The sequence below is a fragment of the Bombina bombina genome, chromosome 1, assembly GCF_027579735.1.
Source record: "Bombina bombina isolate aBomBom1 chromosome 1, aBomBom1.pri, whole genome shotgun sequence".
Taxonomy (NCBI): Eukaryota; Metazoa; Chordata; class Amphibia; order Anura; family Bombinatoridae; genus Bombina; species Bombina bombina.
The window spans coordinates 505,759,878-505,782,938 of record NC_069499.1 but is presented as its reverse complement, the minus strand read 5'-3'; the positions used below and the strand labels follow the sequence as shown (position 1 = coordinate 505,782,938).

Below are 23,061 nucleotides of genomic sequence, written 5' to 3'. Positions count from 1 at the left end.
TATTTATGTAACCCTAGAGCTTCATAGAAATCAGTTTGCCATTTGTGTCTTTATGTAGGGTACATTCTTATTGAAGGAAATATATGTGTGGACTAGTCACCTAGCAAAAATGTTCAGGACAAATGTAGTCAAGTATATTTTTATATTTGTCTTTAAAAAAGTTATGTTTTGCTGACCAGCTGCAAGTTATGGAGAAACAACAAATAAACAAACAAAAAGTAGGCAATTAGCATCAGCAGTGCTTTGATGTGATCTCATGAAATTTCACTGTAAACTTCCTTAAACTGAATAGGAAAATGTCAAGACTGTTCCTGCACATGCCAGATGCACACTCCCTTGCACGTCCTGGGACTTGCCTCCTGATTACAGTGGGGTGTGAATACTTAGGACATTTGTGGTGATATTTTCTAGTCATCCTTTTACAGCTATGCTGCATCACTTTCAAGTACTTCCACCTTTGGGTGTCATGTCTTTTTAAGGATATTGGGATAAATACTCCCATCAAGTTATTGCACATTCCCATGCTTTTGTATTCTCTTCATCTGTTGTCTTCATAGTAAAAGCATATAAAAAAGCTTTTTTTTCTATCTCCAGCCTATATTATGTATTATATATAAATGATATATTTGTATTGCAGAGCTAAAAAACAACAAAAAACCCCACGACAGATAGAAGCAGATTAGCAAATGGGGCAAAAGTACAACCACAACAGGATATGTAGTTCCCATAATTCTGCACAGGATTCAAAGTTGAATGGTCTAGGTGCCCAGATAAATCACTGTTTATGACTGTTAAGAGTTAAATTCTGGTGTTCGTCTGTCAATCAAGTTATCGATTGATGGTGGCCGCAAGCCATATTTGTCAATTTTCTGAGCCAGTTTTTTCTTTTAAAAGTGCAACACACTTAACGGGAAACTAAACCTAATTTTTATCTTTCATAATTCAGAAAGAGCATGCAATTTTAAGCAACTTTCTAATTTACTCCTATTATCAATTTTTCTTTGTTCACTTGCTATCTTTATTTAGAAATCAGGAATGTGATGCATAGCAGCCGGTCCATTTTTGGTTGAGAACCTGGGTTATGCTTGCTTATTGGTGGGTAAATGTAAGCTTCCAATAAGCAAGCGCTATCCATGGTGCTGAACCTTAAATGGGCTGGCTGCTAAGAGTTACATTCCTGCTTTTAAAATAAAGATGGCAAGAGAACGAAGAAAAATTGATGATAGGATTAAATTAGAATGTTGCTTAAAATTTCATGCTCTTTCTGAATCATGAAAGAAAACATTTGGGTTCAGTGTCCCTTTAAGATCTGGATTTGTATAGGTCTTAGTGTGTTGTACTTTCACTAGAAGAAATCCGGACACAAAAAGAGCCAAATGCTGAGAGCAGCTGCATAACAACACTGCTGAATGCACATCTAATTAATGTCAGCAGAAGGGGATACACCCTAAACGTTAAACTTTATTAAAACTTTTGCACTTAAAAATCCAGTGTGCGTATCCATTGCTTCTTATTGCTGATTTGTATCAGATGCCCTGGTAGTTGTTTTGGAAGTTGTTAGTGCACAAACATACACACATACAGAGATAGATCGCTATAGTATGCTATGAAATGAACTAGAGAAATATATGTGTTACTGATCTCTGCAGTGGGGAGACCAGACTGGTCAAAAAGTTTCCAAAAATATCTCATGACTGAGTTCTCTTATTTTTTGTTTCAATTAAACTAATTGGGCAGGAATTTGGACTGTGTATTTCTTTGAACTTTATTCCATGTGAAAAAAATAACTAACATATTTTATATATTTTTCTCTCATTGTAGACATACATAGGAAGTGTGGTTATATCAGTGAACCCCTACAGACCACTGCCAATTTATACACCAGACAAAGTGGAAGAATATAGAAACAGAAATTTTTATGAACTTAGTCCTCATATGTAAGTATATGTGCTGCTTATACCAGCTGTAATTATTTATCAAATGAATTCTTAGTTTTGTATTATAATAGTACCCAATGAGCAGTACAAATTAACAAAAAAAAACAAAAGCCATATTTGTGTGTGTGGAAAAATAAAATAAAAGTCTATGTATGTGCATTAGTTGTGCCTTTTGTCTCTCTCTTTTTGGACTTTTTTCATAAACAGGTTTCATAATTTGATTGATAGTTATTTTTTATCTCCATATTTTTGGATTAGTTATGCACAAAATATTTCACCTTTGAAATAAAGAAAATAATATTACCTTGAATATTACAGAGACAGTTTTATGTTAGAAGCCATATTAATTATTTTTATTATTTGTATTATTATTATTTGTTTTTAATTGGCTGTAGATTATTCTTTGAAACATTTAAAAGCAGAAATGAAAGGTTACACCGGTTTGGTGGAAAACTAAATTCCAATGTTCTCAAGCACAATCTGTACAGCCCTGAATAGGGGCAATATCCTCCTGTAATCACATAATGAGCTATGAGCTTCCCTGCAAAATTAGCATAAAACCACGAATGACCTAACTACAGTATTTGTCATTTGTCCTGTGACTTCTGGAACATTGGCCCTATGACAATGACAATCTCTAAACTGCAGGATCCTAGCAAAACGTGATTTTTATTTATGGGTAGACTAAACTATATTAAATGTAAAGATCAGATTATTTTGGAAGTAAATGTGTATTCATATAGATGTTAGTTTTCAAAATGCTTAGGAACTAAATGTTGCATTTTTAAGAGGCTGTGTTTTCTGGCTGCTGGGTTTTTCCCACTCCTGTTTAGTTCTTTTGGGAAACACTCCTAAATAGAGGATAATAAATAATCTTATTCACACATACTGTAGCTGTCTCTTGCATGGTATGTTTGTAATAAAATAGTACTCCCCAGTTTTGTAGTAATATACATTCTTAATAATGGAAGTAAAAATTCAAACTATTTGCTATCTTTTCATTAGTAAAATATATTAAAAGCACTCAAAAAAAGCAAAGTATAGTGTAAAACTCTTGTGAAAAGGAACAGCATTTAAAAATCTATACAATGATTTCCAAGAAGTTTTTTTTTTTTTTTTTTTTTTTTTTGTTTCCTTAAAAGTTAGTGACATCTGTTGTACCATATGCCCAGTAATTAGGCCTCCTCGTTTGTTCATGAGATGGGACATTTGGTACCCTAGAGACGCTGATGCAATTCTCTGACGACTCTAATTTTTTTCTTTCAAGAGTGATCATTACATATTACATATTTCTCAACCCCTCAACTACAAATGGCACATGCAGTCTGCTATAAATGCAGAGAGCTCTGTGTGTGTGTGTGTGTATGTGTATGTGTGTGTGTATATATATATATATATATATATATATATATATATATATATATATATATATATATATATATATATATATATATATATAAAATGTATTTTCGGTTATTTGTATAGCGCCAACAAATTTCCCAGCGCTATAAACATAGGTGGTATACAAGGTAACATTTATAGGAATCAAATGGGTACAGGGCCCTGCCAAGATATCCCACAGCACAGTCATTCTTTACAAAATACTGTGACTTTATTAACGTATTAAAGTTTTGAAAAGACCAGTAAGTGCTTGCTCTATGAGATCTATATTCATATCGTTTCTGGCACCTTGGCGTTTGCTTTATTGTGAGTGTGCTTCTATGGGATTACATGTAGTGGATAACCATGGCAACAGAGCCGGTACACAGCAAGTGTCAAAACAATGTTGAGTCTAAGCGCATTAGGATAGTTACTCTACTTTGTTTGACCAATGTTATTTTTACCTAGTAATAATTTAGAGTAACTATCCTGATGCGTTTAGACTCAACTGTGTTTTGACACGGTGTGTACCGGCTCTGTTGCCATGGTTATCCACTACATGTCGGTTGGGGGTGGTACCTCCGGATATACCTAACGCACATGATTACGACAATTTGTTGGATTCTACACACTCCGATTGTGTATGTATTACCATGACAACAGTTGCCACATTATGACGTCATTACGCAACATGGAAATGCGGTTTGTTTCTACATAGTTGCCATGACTATGGCCAAACGGTGATGATGTAGGTATGCTTCGGATTGCCATCAGCTGGAAGCAGGCTGTTTTTTTCTTAGTGTATCAGGATATGGGATAAGGGTATATTAGGCACTGTATTGGGGATATGTTTATGCCTGTGATGTGTGGTATTTTCATCTGACCAAGGCCTCCGTGCGAGGCAGAAACTTAATGCTTATGACACAGTAAAGGTGTTTATACGAATCTCTTCATGCTGGCTCATTTGTTGACGATCTCTAAGGATACACACCAGATCCTGGTCCTCAGCTATTTTACATTTGAATTTTCAAGGCCTGTGCACAAGTGGTTGATTAGTGTTGGTGAGTGCTGATCTTTTTTGACACTTTGTGCTGTAGTGCTATAGGTTCGTTACCCCTGGAGTGTTTTCCACCATTGTGATAGCATATTCTTTAAGAAAGTTAACATGTGCAGTTTCGGCTATTTTGCAGTAAAAGCGACATTGTACACTAGATTTTTCTTTGCATAAATGTTTTGTAGATGATCCATTTATATAGCCCACTTGGGGGTGTTTTTGTAACAATGTATAGTTTTGCTTATTTTTAAATAATAACGTGCTTTATTTTCAGACTCCTAATCAAGTACCAAAGTTTTAGATGTATACTGATGTATACAGACTCCTGCTTGCTCCTGTTTGTGTAATGGGTCTTTTCATATGCAGGGGAGGGGGATTGTCTGCTCTTTCTGTTCTCTCAGCCCATTTCAGTGGGTGTCACAGCCTAACATCCTCAACAGTGCTTAAAGTGATGGTAAGTTTAATACTTATATTATTTTTAAATGTTACATTGAATAGCGCACAATACGAGTTTAATTAATGAAAATACACAAATTTAAAACTTATTCTAGTAATTTACATATAACCGTTTCTTTGTTACTGCACGCTCTGGCCGCCCCGACACTAAGACCATTTTTTTAATTTATTTTCATTGGACAATGGCGAAAACGTCAGAGGGGAAAAAAAGGTCTTAGTGTCGGGGCTGCCGGAGCATGCAGTAGCAAAGGAGCGATTATATGTAAATTGATACAGTAAGTTTTAAATTTTGTGTATTTTCATGAATTAAACTTATATTATTTTTAAATAATACATTGAATGGCGCACAATACAAGTATTACATTTACCATCACTTTAACTGGGAGCTTCGAAGTATGTTTTTAAAAGGTTTTATACTTGATTTTTATATCAGTATCTGTGCATATTCTTCTTTATAGTAGCGTCTGTTACATACAGTTATATGAAGATTGGTGTATACTGTCCCTTTAGGTCCTAATTCTCTGTGGCACCCTCAGCTGGAGGCTGCTGACTGCCCAGTGGTTACAATGCTTTAGTTATAGGGCACAGGATCATCACAGTTCTTTTACAAAACAAAGAAAAAACAAAACCGCAATTCATTTTTTCCCCCTCATACACAAAATAAACCTCTAACTTTTTTAAATGAAAATAGAAAAAAATGCTGATGACTCCAAAAATCTAAATTACTTATGGAATTCTAAGAGGCACTGTAGCTACTGATATATCAGTCATTTGTGGAATTCAAATACTTGATATTCAGCTATTGCTATGAAGAGTGCAACAACCTTTCGGACAGTGTCTGTCAGCTACATGCGCTGGATTGAGTAACTGCTACATGATTTTTGTTCTGCTACTCAGAATTTATACTTCATTAGCAAATAGCTATTCTCATCTTGTACAACAGACCAAACATATGCTTATGGGTCTTTAGCCGGGGTGCAGGTAAAGTAGTGCATGCAAAATATAAACAGTACCCCATTTTCTGGAGTATATTTTATAACTAAATGAGTTCAGAGTATCCTTACTGTTTAATTTCCAAGGCATGGTCCCCTATGTTTGTCGTTTATTATGGAACTTGGTTTCCTAATCACACCATCCACAAATATCTGTATCAAGATGTTGTGATTCAGATTTTTACAAATTCCATTGGCAATCAACTCAAATCACACTAACTAAGCTGTTCATATGGTTATTGTATTGATAATAGAGATGAAATAGATAACTTTTATATAAGTGAATATGATACTGGCTAAAGATATATTGTTTATATTATATCTAGCGTCTGATGCATATGTGTATCTAAGGTTACAATGATGTCACTTCAGAAGGGTAGGGCAAGATTATATGTGTGTGTGTATATATATATATATATATATATATATATATATATTGTATATGTGTGTGTATATATATATATATATATATATATATATATATATATATATATATATAAAATATAATCTTGCTCTGTGGTGAAGGCAAATTTCCCCTTTGTGGCTGTGCATCTTCCTTAGCAAAGTATGTGACCCACAGAGTCTGTGCTCTACAGCAAGGAAGAGCAGTCAGCTATGCCTACACAGCCCTCACCAATCTCCACTGCCACAAGCAAAACATTTTCACACCGTCTGTAGGTAGTAGGTTCAGTGTTGTCTCTCCTCCTCTCTACCGGAGCTCCTGACTGTGCTGTCTGCAAAGAGGGGAATCCCTCAGTAAGAACAACTGAGTAACAAGCTTCACAGGAGTTCCGGTAGAGAGGAGGGGAGACCACACTGAACCTATTAGGATTACACTAGTAAGGATCTGCGGTGAACCGAGCAGGGGAAAAAGATTAGGTGAAAGCAAAAAATCTCTTACCTACATGTTTCTCGCATTTCTTCTCAGTAACTCGAGCCGACACTGGAGCGCTACACCTATGCTACACTTATTTTGAGCCCTGATATGATATATAAAGAGATCAGCGTGTCTGTAGCGCAAAATGGCCACTGCTAGAGTAGCGAAGGAGACTGCTGGAGCGTGCACATAAAAAACTAAAATGGGTGGTAAACCGCCGTAAATAACGTCCGCGCTGCGCTCTGTATAGCCTGTGTGAGGTGCGTACATAACAGACCTTTTGAATGGAATTATGTGATTTGAAAGGTGGTCTTATTAGGAAGCTTCTAATTAATTAAACTCATAGCACATGTGTATGTAGTGCTCAAGCATGTCTTGCACAAACCTGGTGTAACAGACGTTTTTCACGGCAGTGATTTTGACATGAAATAGTAGGACAAATACAGGTGTTAGCAATGACTTTAATTAGGGTTCCATTCTTTTTAGGTTTATAAGAGCAAGGTTCCTGCTATTGCTCAAGTGTAAGGGGAGGTCACACTAAATACTTGCCACTTAAGCCTATAGACACTGTTTTTTTCTGATTCTGAAAGAGACTGCAAAATAATTATATATGGTCATTATACCATTGGTAAAATAGCAAATCTAATGGTGGCCTAAGACTTTTGCACAGTACTGTGCATGTATGTGTGTGTGTGTGTGTGTGTATATATAAATATATATACATGTGTATGTGTGTGTGTGTGTGTATATATTTATATTTCTTGGACATTATTTAACACGTACATTTTTCCCTTAGCTTCCACCCAAAGTAAAGTTAGAATGGATACAACATTCTAACTTTGCTGCCTTTTTCGGTGAATTGAAAAAAATAGGGGGACATACTTTTCCTTTTTTTTTTTTTTTTTTTTGAGTTTCGTTAGAGAAATCTTGGATCATGTCAAGCTTAGTTCGTTATCTAGGAGATATAGTTATGAATAACGTAAGGTTATGGTCCACAGTTGCTGAGATTAATTTAAATGTAGATATGTAGCAAAAAGATACTGGGTAGCGTCATAATTTACTATAGTAGTAAATGCTGCACCCTTGTATCACCAGGCTGTAATTGTTGTGAGGAGAAGTAAGTCAGTAAACCCTATTGCTGCCTCATGTGCATTAATTGGCACTGGAGGAAAATGCAGCAGGGAAACTGATATACATTCCTAGATATATACTGACAAGGGAATATATGTATATAAATATATTGCACTAAATGGTGGTTATAATATATTGGCAATAGTAAGAAGAATATATTATCAGAGTAGTAGAATAAGTAATATATGAGGTTATCTGCCTTATAACGTATCCAGAGCAAGCCTTCAGCAGGGTTTAATACTAAGTAAGATTCTACAACTTCAGCAAGGTTATTACTAGGTAAGATTCTACAAACTGTTCATAGAAGGTAGCACCCACAATCTGTTACGAGTGAGACTACAGAGAGAGTAAACAGTTCCGGTAACATATGAGGGAATGAGCAAAGCACCGAAAGCAACACAAAGCTATAGGAAGTTAGTGTGGAAAGAGCACAGTGCTCAAGCTTACCGGTAAGGTGTTGAAGTGGTAAGCGGTTTGAGAGATGCAGCTGAGAATGGAGCCAGGAGGCAGACGGTGATCCGAAGAAGCTGGTGTGTGATGTCACCGCAGTCCGTCAAGTAGGGGAGGTGCACAGGAACAGCTGAGAGAGCCGCGGCTTAGCTGAAGAGAAAACTGACAGGCAAATTGGCGTAGTCACAGCAAAGGCGGATAGGATTTTAGGTAGACTCACTGTTAGAATATGAGGCAGTCCTTTAGGGGGTGAACAGCGTTCACATAGAGAGGAACTTCAGTACAGGATCCGGTAGAGGAAAACATAATTTATGCTTACCTGATAAATTCCTTTCTCCTGTAGTGTAGTCAGTCCACGGGTCATCATTACTTCTGGGATATTAACTCCTCCCCAACAGGAAGTGCAAGAGGATCACCCAAGCAGAGCTGCTATATAGCTCCTCCCCTCTACGTCACACCCAGTCATTCGACCGAGAACCAAACGAGAAAGGAGAAACTATAGGGTGCAGTGGTGACTGGAGTATAATTTAAAAATTTAGACCTGCCATAAAAAACAGGGCGGGCCGTGGACTGACTACACTACAGGAGAAAGGAATTTATCAGGTAAGCATAAATTATGTTTTCTCCTGTTAAGTGTAGTCAGTCCACGGGTCATCATTACTTCTGGGATACCAATACCAAAGCTAAAGTACACGGATGACGGGAGGGACAGGCAGGATCTTTATACGGAAGGGACCACTGCCTGAAGAACCTTTCTCCCAAAAACAGCCTCCGAAGAAGCAAAAGTGTCAAATTTGTAAAAAGTATGAAGAGAAGACCAAGTTGCAGCCTTGCAAATCTGTTCAACAGAGGCCTCGTTCTTAAAGGCCCAAGTGGAAGCCACAGCTCTAGTGGAATGAGCTGTAATTCTTTCAGGAGGCTGCTGTCCAGCAGTCTCATAGGCTAAACGTATTATGCTACGAAGCCAAAAAGAGAGAGAGGTAGCAGAAGCTTTTTGACCTCTCCTCTGTCCAGAATAAACGACAAACAGGGAAGAAGTTTGGCGAAAATCTTTAGTTGCCTGCAAATAAAATTTCAGGGCACGGACTACATCTAGATTGTGCAGAAGTCGTTCCTTCTTTGAAGAAGGATTAGGACACAATGATGGCACAACAATCTCTTGATTGATATTCTTGTTAGTGACAACCTTAGGTAAGAACCCAGGTTTAGTACGCAGAACTACCTTATCTGAATGAAAAATCAGATACGGAGAATCACAATGTAAGGCTGATAACTCAGAGACTCTACGAGCCGAGGAAATAGCCATTAAAAACAGAACTTTCCAAGATAACAGCTTGATATCAATGGAATGAAGGGGTTCAAACGGAACACCCTGTAAAACGTTAAGAACTAAATTTAAGCTCCATGGTGGAGCAACAGTTTTAAACACAGGCTTAATCCTGGCCAAAGCCTGGCAAAAAGCCTGAACGTCTGGAACTTCTGACAGACATTTGTGTAAAAGAATGGACAGAGCTGAGATCTGTCCCTTTAAGGAACTAGCAGATAAACCCTTTTCTAAACCCTCTTGTAGAAAAGACAATATCCTAGGAATCCTAACCTTACTCCATGAGTAACTCTTGGATTCGCACCAATGTAAGTATTTACGCCATATTTTATGGTAAATCTTTCTGGTAACAGGTTTCCTAGCCTGTATTAAGGTATCAATAACTGACTCCGAAAAACCACGCTTTGATAAAATCAAGTGTTCAATTTCCAAGCAGTCAGCTTCAGAGAAATTAGATTTTGATGTTTGAAAGGACCCTGAATTAGAAGGTCCTGTCTCAGAGGCAGAGACCAAGGTGGACAGGATGACATGTCCACTAGATCTGCATACCAGGTCCTGCGTGGCCACGCAGGCGCTATTAGAATTACCGATGCTCTTTCCTGTTTGATCCTGGCAATCAATCGAGGAAGCATCGGGAAGGGTGGAAACACATAGGCCATCCCGAAGGTCCAAGGTGCTGTCAAAGCATCTACCAGGACTGCTCCCGGGTCCCTGGACCTGGACCCGTAACAAGGAAGCTTGGCATTCTGGCGAGACGCCATGAGATCTATCTCTGGTTTGCCCCAAAGTCGAAGTATTTGGGCAAAGACCTCCGGATGAAGTTCCCACTCCCCCGGATGAAAAGTCTGACGACTTAGGAAATCCGCCTCCCAGTTCTCCACTCCAGGAATGTGGATCGCTGACAGGTGGCAAGAGTGAGACTCTGCCCAGCGAATTATCTTTGATACTTCCATCATCGCTAGGGAGCTTCTTGTCCCTCCTTGATGGTTGATGTAAGCTACAGTCGTGATGTTGTCCGACTGAAACCTGATGAACCCCCGAGTTTTTAACTGAGGCCAAGCCAGAAGGGCATTGAGAACTGCTCTCAATTCCAGAATGTTTATTGGAAGGAGACTCTCCTCCTGAGTCCATGATCCCTGAGCCTTCAGGGAATTCCAGACAGCGCCCCAACCTAGTAGGCTGGCGTCTGTTGTTACAATTGTCCAATCTGGTCTGCTGAATGGCATCCCCCTGGACAGATGTGGCCGAGAAAGCCACCATAGAAGAGAATTTCTGGTCTCTTGATCCAGATTCAGAGTAGGGGACAAATCTGAGTAATCCCCATTCCACTGACTTAGCATGCACAATTGCAGCGGTCTGAGATGTAGGCGTGCAAAGGGTACTATGTCCATTGCCGCTACCATTAAGCCGATTACCTCCATGCATTGAGCCACTGACGGGTGTTGAATGGAATGAAGGACACGGCAAGCATTTTGAAGCTTTGTTAATCTGTCTTCTGTCAGGTAAATCTTCATTTCTACAGAATCTATAAGAGTCCCCAAGAAGGGAACTCTTGTGAGTGGTAAGAGAGAACTCTTCTCTTCGTTCACCTTCCACCCATGCGACCTTAGAAATGCCAGTACTAACTCTGTATGAGACTTGGCAGTTTGAAAGCTTGACGCTTGTATCAGAATGTCGTCTAGGTACGGAGCCACCGAAATTCCTCGCGGTCTTAGTACCGCCAGAAGAGAGCCCAGAACCTTTGTGAAGATTCTTGGAGCCATAGCCAACCCGAATGGAAGAGCTACAAACTGGTAATGCCTGTCTAGGAAGGCAAACCTTAGATACCGGTAATGATCTTTGTGAATCGGTATATGAAGGTAGGCATCCTTTAAATCCACTGTGGTCATGTACTGACCCTTTTGGATCATGGGTAAGATTGTCCGAATAGTTTCCATTTTGAACGATGGAACTCTTAGGAATTTGTTTAGGATCTTTAAATCCAAGATTGGTCTGAAGGTTCCTTCTTTCTTGGGAACCACAAACAGATTTGAGTAAAACCCTTGTCCGTGTTCCGACCGCGGAACCGGATGGATCACTCCCATTAGTAAAAGATCTTGTACACAGCGTAGAAACGCCTCTTTCTTTATCTGGTTTGTTGACAACCTTGAAAGATGAAATCTCCCTTTTGGGGGAGAGGCTTTGAAGTCCAGAAGATATCCCTGAGATATGATCTCTAACGCCCAGGGATCCTGGACATCTCTTGCCCAAGCCTGGGCGAAGAGAGAAAGTCTGCCCCCCACTAGATCCGTTCCCGGATCGGGGGCCCTCACTTCATGCTGTCTTAGGGGCAGCAGCAGGTTTTCTGGCCTGCTTGCCCTTGTTCCAGGACTGGTTAGGTTTCCAGCCTTGTCTGTAGCGAGCAACAGCTCCTTCCTGTTTTGGTGCAGAGGAAGTTGATGCTGCTCCTGCCTTGAAGTTACGAAAGGCATGAAAATTAGACTGTCTAGCCCTAGGTTTGGCTCTGTCTTGAGGCAGGGCATGGCCTTTACCTCCTGTAATGTCAGCGATAATTTCTTTCAAACCGGGCCCGAATAAGGTCTGCCCTTTGAAAGGTATGTTAAGTAATTTAGATTTAGAAGTAACATCAGCTGACCAGGATTTTAGCCACAGCGCTCTGCGCGCCTGAATGGCGAATCCGGAATTCTTAGCCGTAAGTTTAGTTAAATGTACTACGGCATCAGAAATAAATGAATTAGCTAGCTTAAGGGTTTTAAGCTTGTGTGTAATCTCATCTAATGGAGCTGAGTCAAGGGTCTCTTCCAGAGACTCAAACCAAAATGCTGCTGCAGCCGTGACAGGCGCAATGCATGCAAGGGGTTGCAATATAAAACCTTGTTGAACAAACATTTTCTTAAGGTAACCCTCTAACTTTTTATCCATTGGATCTGAAAAGGCACAGCTATCCTCCACCGGGATAGTGGTACGCTTAGCTAAAGTAGAAACTGCTCCCTCCACCTTAGGGACCGTTTGCCATAAGTCCCGTGTGGTGGCGTCTATTGGAAACATCTTTCTGAATATAGGAGGGGGTGAGAAAGGCACACCGGGTCTATCCCACTCCTTAGTAACAATTTCAGTAAGTCTCTTAGGTATTGGAAAAACGTCAGTACTCGACGGTACCGCAAAATATTTATCCAACCTACACATTTTCTCTGGTATTACAACTGTGTTACAATCATTCAGAGCCGCTAACACCTCCCCTAGTAATACACGGAGGTTTTCCAGCTTAAACTTAAAATTTGAAATGTCTGAATCCAGTTTATTTGGATCAGATCCGTCACCCGCAGAATGAAGCTCTCCGTCCTCATGTTCTGCAAATTGTGACGCAGTATCTGACATGGCCCTAATATTATCAGCGCACTCTGTTCTCACCCCAGAGTGATCTCGCTTACCTCTAAGTTCTGGTAATTTAGACAAAACTTCAGTCATAACATTAGCCATGTCCTGTAGTGTGATTTGTAATGGCCGCCCTGAAGTACTCGGCGTTACAATATCACGCACCTCCCGAGCGGGAGATGCAGGTACTGACACGTGAGGCAAGTTAGTCGGCATAACTTCCCCCTCGTTGTTTGGTGAATGATGTTCAATTTGTACAGAATGACTTTTATTTAAAGTAGCATCAATGCAATTAGTACATAAATTTCTATTGGGCTCCACCTTGGCTTTTGCACATATAGCACAGAGATATTCCTCTGAGTCAGACATGTTTAACAAACTAGCAATTAAACTAGCAAGCTTGGAAATACTTTTCACTCAAATTACAAGTAATATGGAAAACGCACTGTGCCTTTAAGAAGCACAGAAAAAAATTATGACAGTTGAATAACAATGAACCGGAGAAATTATAAAAACCAAATTTTTCCCGGTAAAGGCATAAATTTAGCAAAGGATTGCCCCCATTAGTAATGGATAACTAACCCTTAATAGCAGAAAAAAAATGTACAAAATATAAACGTTTTTTATCACAGTCAAAGCACAATCTCACAGGTCTGCTGTGAGTGATTACCTCCCTCAAAATAATTTTTGAAGACCCTTGAGCTCTGTAGAGACGATCCGGATCATGCAGGGAGAGAAACAGACTTTTGACTGAATTTTTGATGCGTAGCAAAAGCGCCAAAATAGGCCCCTCCCCCTCACACACAGCAGTGAGGGAAGTTCAGTAAACTGTCTTAAATTAAAATAAACGACAGCCAAGTGGAAAAACAGTGCCCAAAACAATTTTTCACCCAGTACCTCAGATAATTAAACAATTTAGCATGCCAGCAAAAACGTTTAAAATCAAATAACATGAAATGTCATTAAACAGCCTGTTGCTAGACGTTCCCACTGCAAGTTAGGCTAAAAATTATATGCATATAGTATTACCCAGTGAAGTGCCATTCCCCAGAATACTGAAGTGTACACATATATACATAACAGCCTGATACCAGTTGCTACTACTGCATTTAAGGCTGAACTTACATTATATCGGTATTGGCAGTATTTTCTCAGTCAATTCCATTCCTCAGAAAATAATATACTGCAACATACCTCTTTGCAGGTGAACCTGCCCGCTGTCCCCTGATCTGAAGTTTACCTCACTCCTCAGAATGACCGAGAACAGCAAAATGAATCTTAGCTACGCCGGCTAAAATCATCCAAAAACTCAGGTAGATTCTTCAAATTCTACCTGAGAAAGAACAACACACTCCGGTGCTGTTTTAAAATAACAAACTTTTGATTGAAGATATAAAAACTAAGTATAATCACCACAGTCCTCTCACACATCCTATCTATTAGTTGGGTGCAAGAGAATGACTGGGTGTGACGTAGAGGGGAGGAGCTATATAGCAGCTCTGCTTGGGTGATCCTCTTGCACTTCCTGTTGGGGAGGAGTTAATATCCCAGAAGTAATGATGACCCGTGGACTGACTACACTTAACAGGAGAAATATAGTGAACAGCGTTCACATAGAGAGGAACTTCAGTATAGGATCCGGTAGGGAATATAGTGAACAGCGTTCACATAGAGAGGCTCAGTGTATTGAAGTGAGCAAAACTGCAATACTAAGCAAAGATACAGGTGTGAGATGGGAGTTATATAGGGAGGAGCGCTTGATGAAGTGGTAAACCTTAAAGAGACAGTAGGATAATAATACTTGTCAAAAGGGAGAGCTGAGCATTCCTGACAGATCATCAGTATTTTATGATTTGTAGTTAATGTACCAAGTTCCCTATAGAGTTTTTAAACATTTCTATCTTGTCTTGATAATTCAGGACTCTAAATATGAGTGTTCTTTTAAACCCTGTATCCTCCGGTTTAGATCTTATAGTACCCACCCTATGAGCTCTCTCTATTTTTAACAGGAGATTTTCCTCAGGTATACGAAGAGCTTGTGGTAGTATTAGTGAGGTAAATTTGATTAAGTCTGAGTAATTCGTATTTTCTGGAAGGCCTACAATACGTACATTGTTAACTCGAGACCTATCCTCAAGGTCTTCTAGTCTAATATTGATCGACTGAATATACCTTCCCTGTTCCTGGATTAAATTATTCTGGGTACTAACCTGATCCTCCAGTTCCGAAATTTTGCTCTCTGCTTCTGTCACCCTTATCGCAAATTGCCTAATTTCGTTGGATAATATGGATACTTCAGAGGTGATAGAACCCAGCTCTTTCTTAATTGCATCCAATTTGGGAATGAAAATAGCAGAGAGCTGAAACATAAGGTGGGAGGAATCCGTGATCTGAGGCTGTATTTCAGAGGAGAGGATTCAATACTAAGATCGGCACTCTTGGGTTTCCTATCCTTACCTTTAGCCGGCATTACGGGTGAATGTGTTTTCACCTGTGACATAAATGAATCCATACGTTTATACTTGTGTGGTAGCTTCTGAATATCAGCTACCAGTTAAATTTTTATAATAAGTGATAAATCAACTAAATAAATTAGAGTCTTAATCAGCCGTGACCACACAAAATTGTGCACAAATCAAAAAAATAAAAGTGGAAGAAAAAAACAGGTGTAGTAGTGATTTAGTGCTTTGAGCCCTAGATAGATTTGCAACCTAAGAATTAACCCTTATAAATTAATAACCTTCCTCTCCTACTATTTACTTAGTTACTGGCCCTTTAAAGGGCAAAGTCAGCAAAAAGACCAGAATAATCCCCTGGGATCCACTACCTTCAGATTGTTATAAGAATAGTCATATAATTACCTTAACCCACAGAGTTTCAAATTTCTATACGGCTCAAGTTGTCATATCTGTAGGTCTATACGAACAGTAGTAACTATTTAGAAACATAAACTAACATGCAACATGACATTTTTCAGGCAACCATTATGACTTTTGCAATTTTTGACTCTGCTCACAACTTAATTCTTCACAAATTGCAATTATCATATATAAGACTTTTTCAGTTTCTCACTCTGCTCCCAACTTAATTATTTGCAGATTGTACCATAGTACACCTAATTTAGGATTTAACAAAAGATTTATACCGGATTCTACAAACACTTAATAAACTAGACTGCCAGTATTTACTTTTAACTTCCAAGCACTATTCGCGCTGGGTTACAAGATTTTAAATCTACACACTATAATTTCCTAAAGAGGTTATTATTCCACATATGCCAAGATGTACCCAATATTTAGGATTTTTCTTATCAGCCACTTTGTTTGCTTACAGTGCTTGATATTATTTCCTTATGGGATTGATATGTAGCAAATACCAATTTACTTTTCTGAGCAGAAACTATTTTTGCTTATAATAGGCAAACATAACAGTTACAAATAGGGATTCAACTAACAGAAAATGCATCTAGCTGCATGTCAATTATGTTTACCTCCACATAAAGGAAACTGTCTTTTCAACATTCTAATTATTCAGCCTGGGATTACCATCCCTAATTTAAAAGAAGAAAAGATGATTTCATCTGTAAAAAAAAAAAAGTACTCTCTCCATGACATCTGTGATATTGTTCACAACATCAATTATGTGAGACCTAATCTCTTTAATATTACAACATATATTTTGTGTTGTCAACCTCCCCAGCATACCCAGGGGTTATTGTTGAAAAAGTAAACATATTTTGTTTTCCACCTTTTTCCTAAGTGGTAATAAGATCAGATTATTTTTAATTCCTCCTGAGCTAAATAAGTAATTAAACTAAATGAACATGTTTTTAAAGTCAATAGAATTTAACACAGCTTCTGTAGACTTCACTCAAAATATTTCTGTAAAGTTTAATGCACAGTTACAATTGATTTGCAAAATTTAACTGCCCATCTCACCTTTACTGTTTTAGTATTCTATTTTTCTTCCTGTTAAATGCAGCAATAAATTATATGTATGCATATGTGTGTATTTAAATATCTACAATTGACTAATTCCCATACATTTTACATTTTGCACTGCCTGAGTCAGGTTTAGTCAGTGCTCATTCGTTTGGCACTTTATCTTACTGATGGATTACATTCATTCTGTAGAAACATGTGCATTATATGCTAAAGCCTTGCTTGTGTGCTAAACCCAAATGGGGAAATTGGGTTTTTATTTACTGAATGCTTTAAACAGTAATATTTAACGTTTTCTTGTTTTTTTCTTGTTTGTTCAAATTAAAATATTGCAATAATGTAATTCATATACAGTATCTATTTTTGTCTATAATGTAAGGCTTAATTTAGCTAAACAAGAACTGTAATGAAACACAATGTAACTTTTTAGACAAATATATGAACAGATTCCAGTCTTCTGACAAACTGACAGGAAAGCAATACTTTATAAAAATCTAGTTAAAGGGACACTCTATTTGATTTTTTTTATGGTTTTAAAAGATAATCCCTTTATTACTTATTCCCCAGTTTTGCATAACCAAACACTGTTATATTAATATACTTTTTACATATGTGATTACTTTGTATCTAAGCCTCTGCTGACTGCCCCCTTATCTCAGTGCTTTTTACAAACTTGCATGTTAGCCATTCAGTGTTGGTTCATGCATAATTCCACGGGAGTGAGTGCAATGTTATCTATATGGCACACATGAAACTAGCACTGTCTGGCTGTGAAAAGCTAATAAAATGCACTGAAATAAGAAAGGAATGGGTAGTAAAGGTGTCATCTATCTTTTTAAACAATAAAAATCAGGCTGACTGCCCTTTTTAAATGGACATTAAATGCCATGGGGTCTATTTATTATAGTGCGGACGGACGGACATGATACGATGTAGCGTATCTTGCCCGCAGCACATCGATAAATGCTGACAGCGTACACTGCCGGCATTTATCATTGCACCAGCAGTTCTTGTGAACTGCTAGTGCAATACCGCCCCCTGCAGATTCACAGCCAATCGACCTCTAGCAGGGTTTGTCAATCAATCCAATGGTATTCGTATCCTCGTAAACGTGCAAGACAGCCCAAAAATTTACAGGAACTGGAGGCTTTTTGCCAGGAAGAATGGGCAGCTTTACCATCTGAGAAGTTAAAGAGCCTCATCCACAAATACCACAAAATACTTCAAGCTGTCATTGATGTTAAAGGGGGCAATACACAGTATTAACAACTGGGGTATGTAAACTTTTGATCAGGGTCATTTGGGTAGTTTCTGTTGTCATGATTTAAAAAGAGTAAACACAGTTGACTGATAATAAATGGCTTCAGCCAAACACTAACCATGAGTGAAAGAAAAGTTTTTGTGTTGTTGTTCATATTCTCTGAAAAATGGCCAAGAAATCATAAATTCTGCCAGGGTATGTAAACTTATGAGCACAACTGTGTGTATATATGCATGTATGTATGTATGTATGCATGTATATATGTGTGTGTGTGTGTGTGTGTGTATATATATATATATATATACACATACACACACACACACACACACACAGTATCTCACAAAAGTGAGTACACCCCTCACATTTTGTAAATATTTTATTATATCTTTTCATGTGACAACACTGAAGAAATTACACTTTGCTGCAATGTAAAGTAGTGAGTGTACAGCCTGTATAACAGTGTAAATTTGCTGTACCCTCTAAATAACTAAACACACAGCCATTAATGTCTAAACTGATGGCAACAAAAGTGCGTTCACCCAGAAGTAGAAATGTACAAATTGGGCCCAAAGTGTCAATATTTTGTGTGGCCACCATTATTTTCCAACACTGCCTTAACCCTCTTGGGCATGGAGTTCACCAGAGCTTCACAGTTTGCCACTGGAGTCCTCTTCCACTCCTCCATGACCACATCACAGAGCTGGTGGATGTTAGACGGTTTAGATGGCTGTGTGTTGAGTTATTTAGAGGGTACAGCAAATTTACACTGTTATACAGGCTGTACACTGTCTACTTTACATTGTAGCAAAGTGTAATTTCTTCAGTGTTGTCACATGAAAAGATATAATAAAATATTTACAAAAATGTGAGGGGTGTACTCACTTTTGTGAGATACTGTTTGTGTGTATAAATATACAAGGTATTCAAAGTTAAAATGTTTATTAATATAACGGTGTAATCCAAAGAAAATGTTGCCAGCCAGGTGGCATTATGAAGTAGCCGGTTAGGGCAGTGTAATATTTCTCCAACATAGGTGTGTCCGGTCCACGGCGTCATCCTTACTTGTGGGATATTCTCTTCCCCAACAGGAAATGGCAAAGAGCCCAGCAAAGCTGGTCACATGATCCCTCCTAGGCTCCGCCTACCCCAGTCATTCTCTTTGCCGTTGTACAGGCAACATCTCCACGGAGATGGCTTAGAGTTTTTTAGTGTTTAACTGTAGTTTTTATTATTCAATCAAGAGTTTGTTATTTTAAAATAGTGCTGGTATGTACTATTTACTCTGAAACAGAAAAGAGATGAAGATTTCTGTTTGTAAGAGGAAAATGATTTTAGCAACCGTTACTAAAATCGATGGCTGTTCCACACAGGACTGTTGAGAGGAATTAACTTCAGTTGAGGGAACAGTGAGCAGAATTTTGCTGCTTGAGGTATGACACATTCTAACAAGACGATGTAATGCTGGAAGCTGTCATTTTCCCTATGGGATCCGGTAAGCCATTTTTATTACAGACAGTAAATAAGGGCTTCACAAGGGCTTTTTAAGACTGTAGACATTTTCTGGGCTAAATCGATTCATATATAAACATATTTAGCCTTGAGGAATCATTTTAATCTGGGTATTTTGTAAAATAATATCGGCAGGCACTGTTTTGGACACCTTATTCTCTAGGGGCTTTCCCTAATCATAGGCAGAGTCTCATTTTCGCGCCGGTATTGCGCACTTGTTTTTGAGAAGCATGACATGCAGTCGCATGTGTGAGGAGCTCTGATACATAGAAAAGACTTTCTGAAGGCGTCATTTGGTATCGTATTCCCCTTTGGGCTTGGTTGGGTCTCAGCAAAGCAGATACCAGGGACTGTAAAGGGGTTAAAGATAAAAACGGCTCCGGTTCCGTTATTTTAAGGGTTAAAGCTTCCAAATTTGGTGTGCAATACTTTTAAGGCTTTAAGACACTGTGGTGAAATTTTGGTGAATTTTGAACAATTCCTTCATACTTTTTTGCAATTGCAGTAATAAAGTGTGTTCAGTTTAAAATTTAAAGTGACAGTAACGGTTTTATTTTAAAACGTTTTTTGTACTTTGTTATCAAGTTTATGCCTGTTTAACATGTCTGAACTACCAGATAGACTGTGTTCTGAATGTGGGGAAGCCAAGGTTCCTTCTCATTTAAATAGATGTGATTTATGTGACACAAAATTTAGAGAAAATGATGCCCAAGATGATTCCTCAAGTGAGGGGAGTAAGCATGGTACTGCATCATCCCCTCCTTCGTCTACACCAGTCTTGCCCACTCAGGAGGCCCCTAGTACATCTAGCGCGCCAATACTCCTTACTATGCAACAATTAACGGCTGTAATGGATAATTCTATCAAAAACATTTTAGCCAAAATGCCCACTTATCAGCGTAAGCGCGACTGCTCTGTTTTAGATAATACTGAAGAGCATGAGGACGCTGATGATATTGTTTCTGAAGGGCCCCTACACCAGTCTGAGGGGGCCAGGGAGGTTTTGTCTGAGGGAGAAATTTCAGATTCAGGGAAAATTTCTCAACAAGCTGAACCTGATGTGATTACATTTAAATTTAAGTTGGAACATCTCCGCGCTCTGCTTAAGGAGGTGTTATCCACTCTGGATGATTGTGAGAATTTGATCATCCCAGAGAAACTATGTAAAATGGACAAGTTCCTAGAGGTCCCGGGGCCCCCAGAAGCTTTTCCTATACCCAAGCGGGTGGCGGACATTGTAAATAAAGAATGGGAAAGGCCCGGTATACCTTTTGTCCCTCCCCCCATATTTAAAAAATTGTTTCCTATGGTCGACCCCAGAAAGGACTTATGGCAGACAGTCCCCAAGGTCGAGGGGGCGGTTTCTACTTTAAACAAACGCACCACTATACCCATAGAAGATAGTTGTGCTTTCAAAGATCCTATGGATAAAAAATTAGAAGGTTTGCTTAAAAGGATGTTTGTTCAGCAGGGTTACCTTCTACAACCAATTTCATGCATTGTCCCTGTCACTACAGCCGCGTGTTTCTGGTTCGATGAGCTAGAAAAGGCGATCACTAGTGATTCTCCTCCTTATGAGGAGATTATGGACAGAATCCGTGCTCTCAAATTGGCTAATTCTTTCACCCTAGACGCCACTTTGCAATTGGCTAGGTTAGCGGCGAAAAATTCTGGGTTTGCTATTGTGGCGCGCAGAGCGCTTTGGTTGAAATCTTGGTCAGCGGATGCGTCTTCCAAGAACAAATTGCTTAACATTCCTTTCAAGGGGAAAACGCTGTTTGGCCCTGACTTGAAAGAGATTATCTCTGATATCACTGGGGGTAAGGGCCACGCCCTTCCTCAGGATAGGTCTTTCAAGGCCAAAAATAAACCTAATTTTCGTCCCTTTCGTAGAAACGGACCAGCCCCAAGTGCTACGTCCTCTAAGCAAGAGGGTAATACTTCTCAAGCCAAGCCAGCCTGGAGACCAATGCAAGGCTGGAACAAGGGAAAGCAGGCCAAGAAACCTGCCACTGCTACCAAGACAGCATGAAATGTTGGCCCCCGATCCGGGACCGGATCTGGTGGGGGGCAGACTCTCTCTCTTCGCTCAGGCTTGGGCAAGAGATGTTCTGGATCCTTGGGCACTAGAAATAGTCTCCCAAGGTTATCTTCTGGAATTCAAGGGGCTTCCCCCAAGGGGGAGGTTCCACAGGTCTCAATTGTCTTCAGACCACATAAAAAAACAGGCATTCTTACATTGTGTAGAAGACCTGTTAAAAATGGGAGTGATTCATCCTGTTCCATTAGGAGAACAAGGGATGGGGTTCTACTCCAATCTGTTCGTAGTTCCCAAAAAAGAGGGAACGTTCAGACCAATCTTAGATCTCAAGATCCTAAACAAGTTTCTCAAGGTTCCATCGTTCAAAATGGAAACCATTCGAACAATTCTTCCTTCCATCCAGGAAGGTCAATTCATGACCACGGTGGATTTAAAGGATGCGTATCTACATATTCCTATCCACAAGGAACATCATCGGTTCCTAAGGTTCGCATTCCTGGACAAGCATTTCCAGTTCGTGGCACTTCCTTTCGGATTAGCCACTGCTCCAAGGATTTTCACAAAGGTACTAGGGTCCCTTCTAGCGGTGCTAAGACCAAGGGGCATTGCAGTAGTACCTTACTTGGACGACATTCTGATTCAAGCGTCGTCCCTTCCTCAAGCAAAGGCTCACACGGACATAGTCCTGGCCTTTCTCAGATCTCACGGATGGAAAGTGAACGTAGAAAAGAGTTCTCTATCTCCGTCAACAAGGGTTCCCTTCTTGGGAACAATAATAGACTCCTTAGAAATGAGGATTTTTCTGACAGAGGCCAGAAAAACAAAACTTCTAAACTCTTGTCAAATACTTCATTCCGTTCCTCTTCCTTCCATAGCGCAGTGCATGGAAGTAATAGGTTTGATGGTAGCGGCAATGGACATAGTTCCTTTTGCACGCATTCATCTAAGACCATTACAACTGTGCATGCTCAGTCAGTGGAATGGGGACTATACAGACTTGTCTCCGACGATACAAGTAAATCAGAGGACCAGAGATTCACTCCGTTGGTGGCTGTCCCTGGACAACCTGTCACAAGGGATGAGCTTCCGCAGGCCAGAGTGGGTCATTGTCACGACCGACGCCAGTCTGATGGGCTGGGGCGCGGTCTGGGGACCCCTGAAAGCTCAGGGTCTTTGGTCTCGGGAAGAATCTCTTCTACCGATAAATATTCTGGAACTGAGAGCGATACTCAATGCTCTCAAGGCTTGGCCTCAGCTAGCAAAGGCCAAGTTCATACGGTTTCAATCAGACAACATGACGACTGTTGCGTACATCAACCATCAGGGGGGAACA

The 23,061-nt window shown here is 39.4% G+C and overlaps 1 protein-coding gene across 3 annotated transcripts in view; it reads left to right on the top strand.

Moving 5' to 3' along the window:
- The window catches only part of MYO1B (myosin IB), a 482,457-nt gene that overhangs the window by 82,575 nt on the left and 376,821 nt on the right, over positions 1-23,061 (top strand). For all 3 annotated transcript variants that reach the window (XM_053698590.1, XM_053698592.1, XM_053698591.1), the window contains exon 3: positions 1,822-1,937. In XM_053698590.1, coding sequence (XP_053554565.1) covers positions 1,822-1,937 — 116 coding nt within the window. The remainder of the gene's footprint in view (positions 1-1,821; positions 1,938-23,061) is intronic.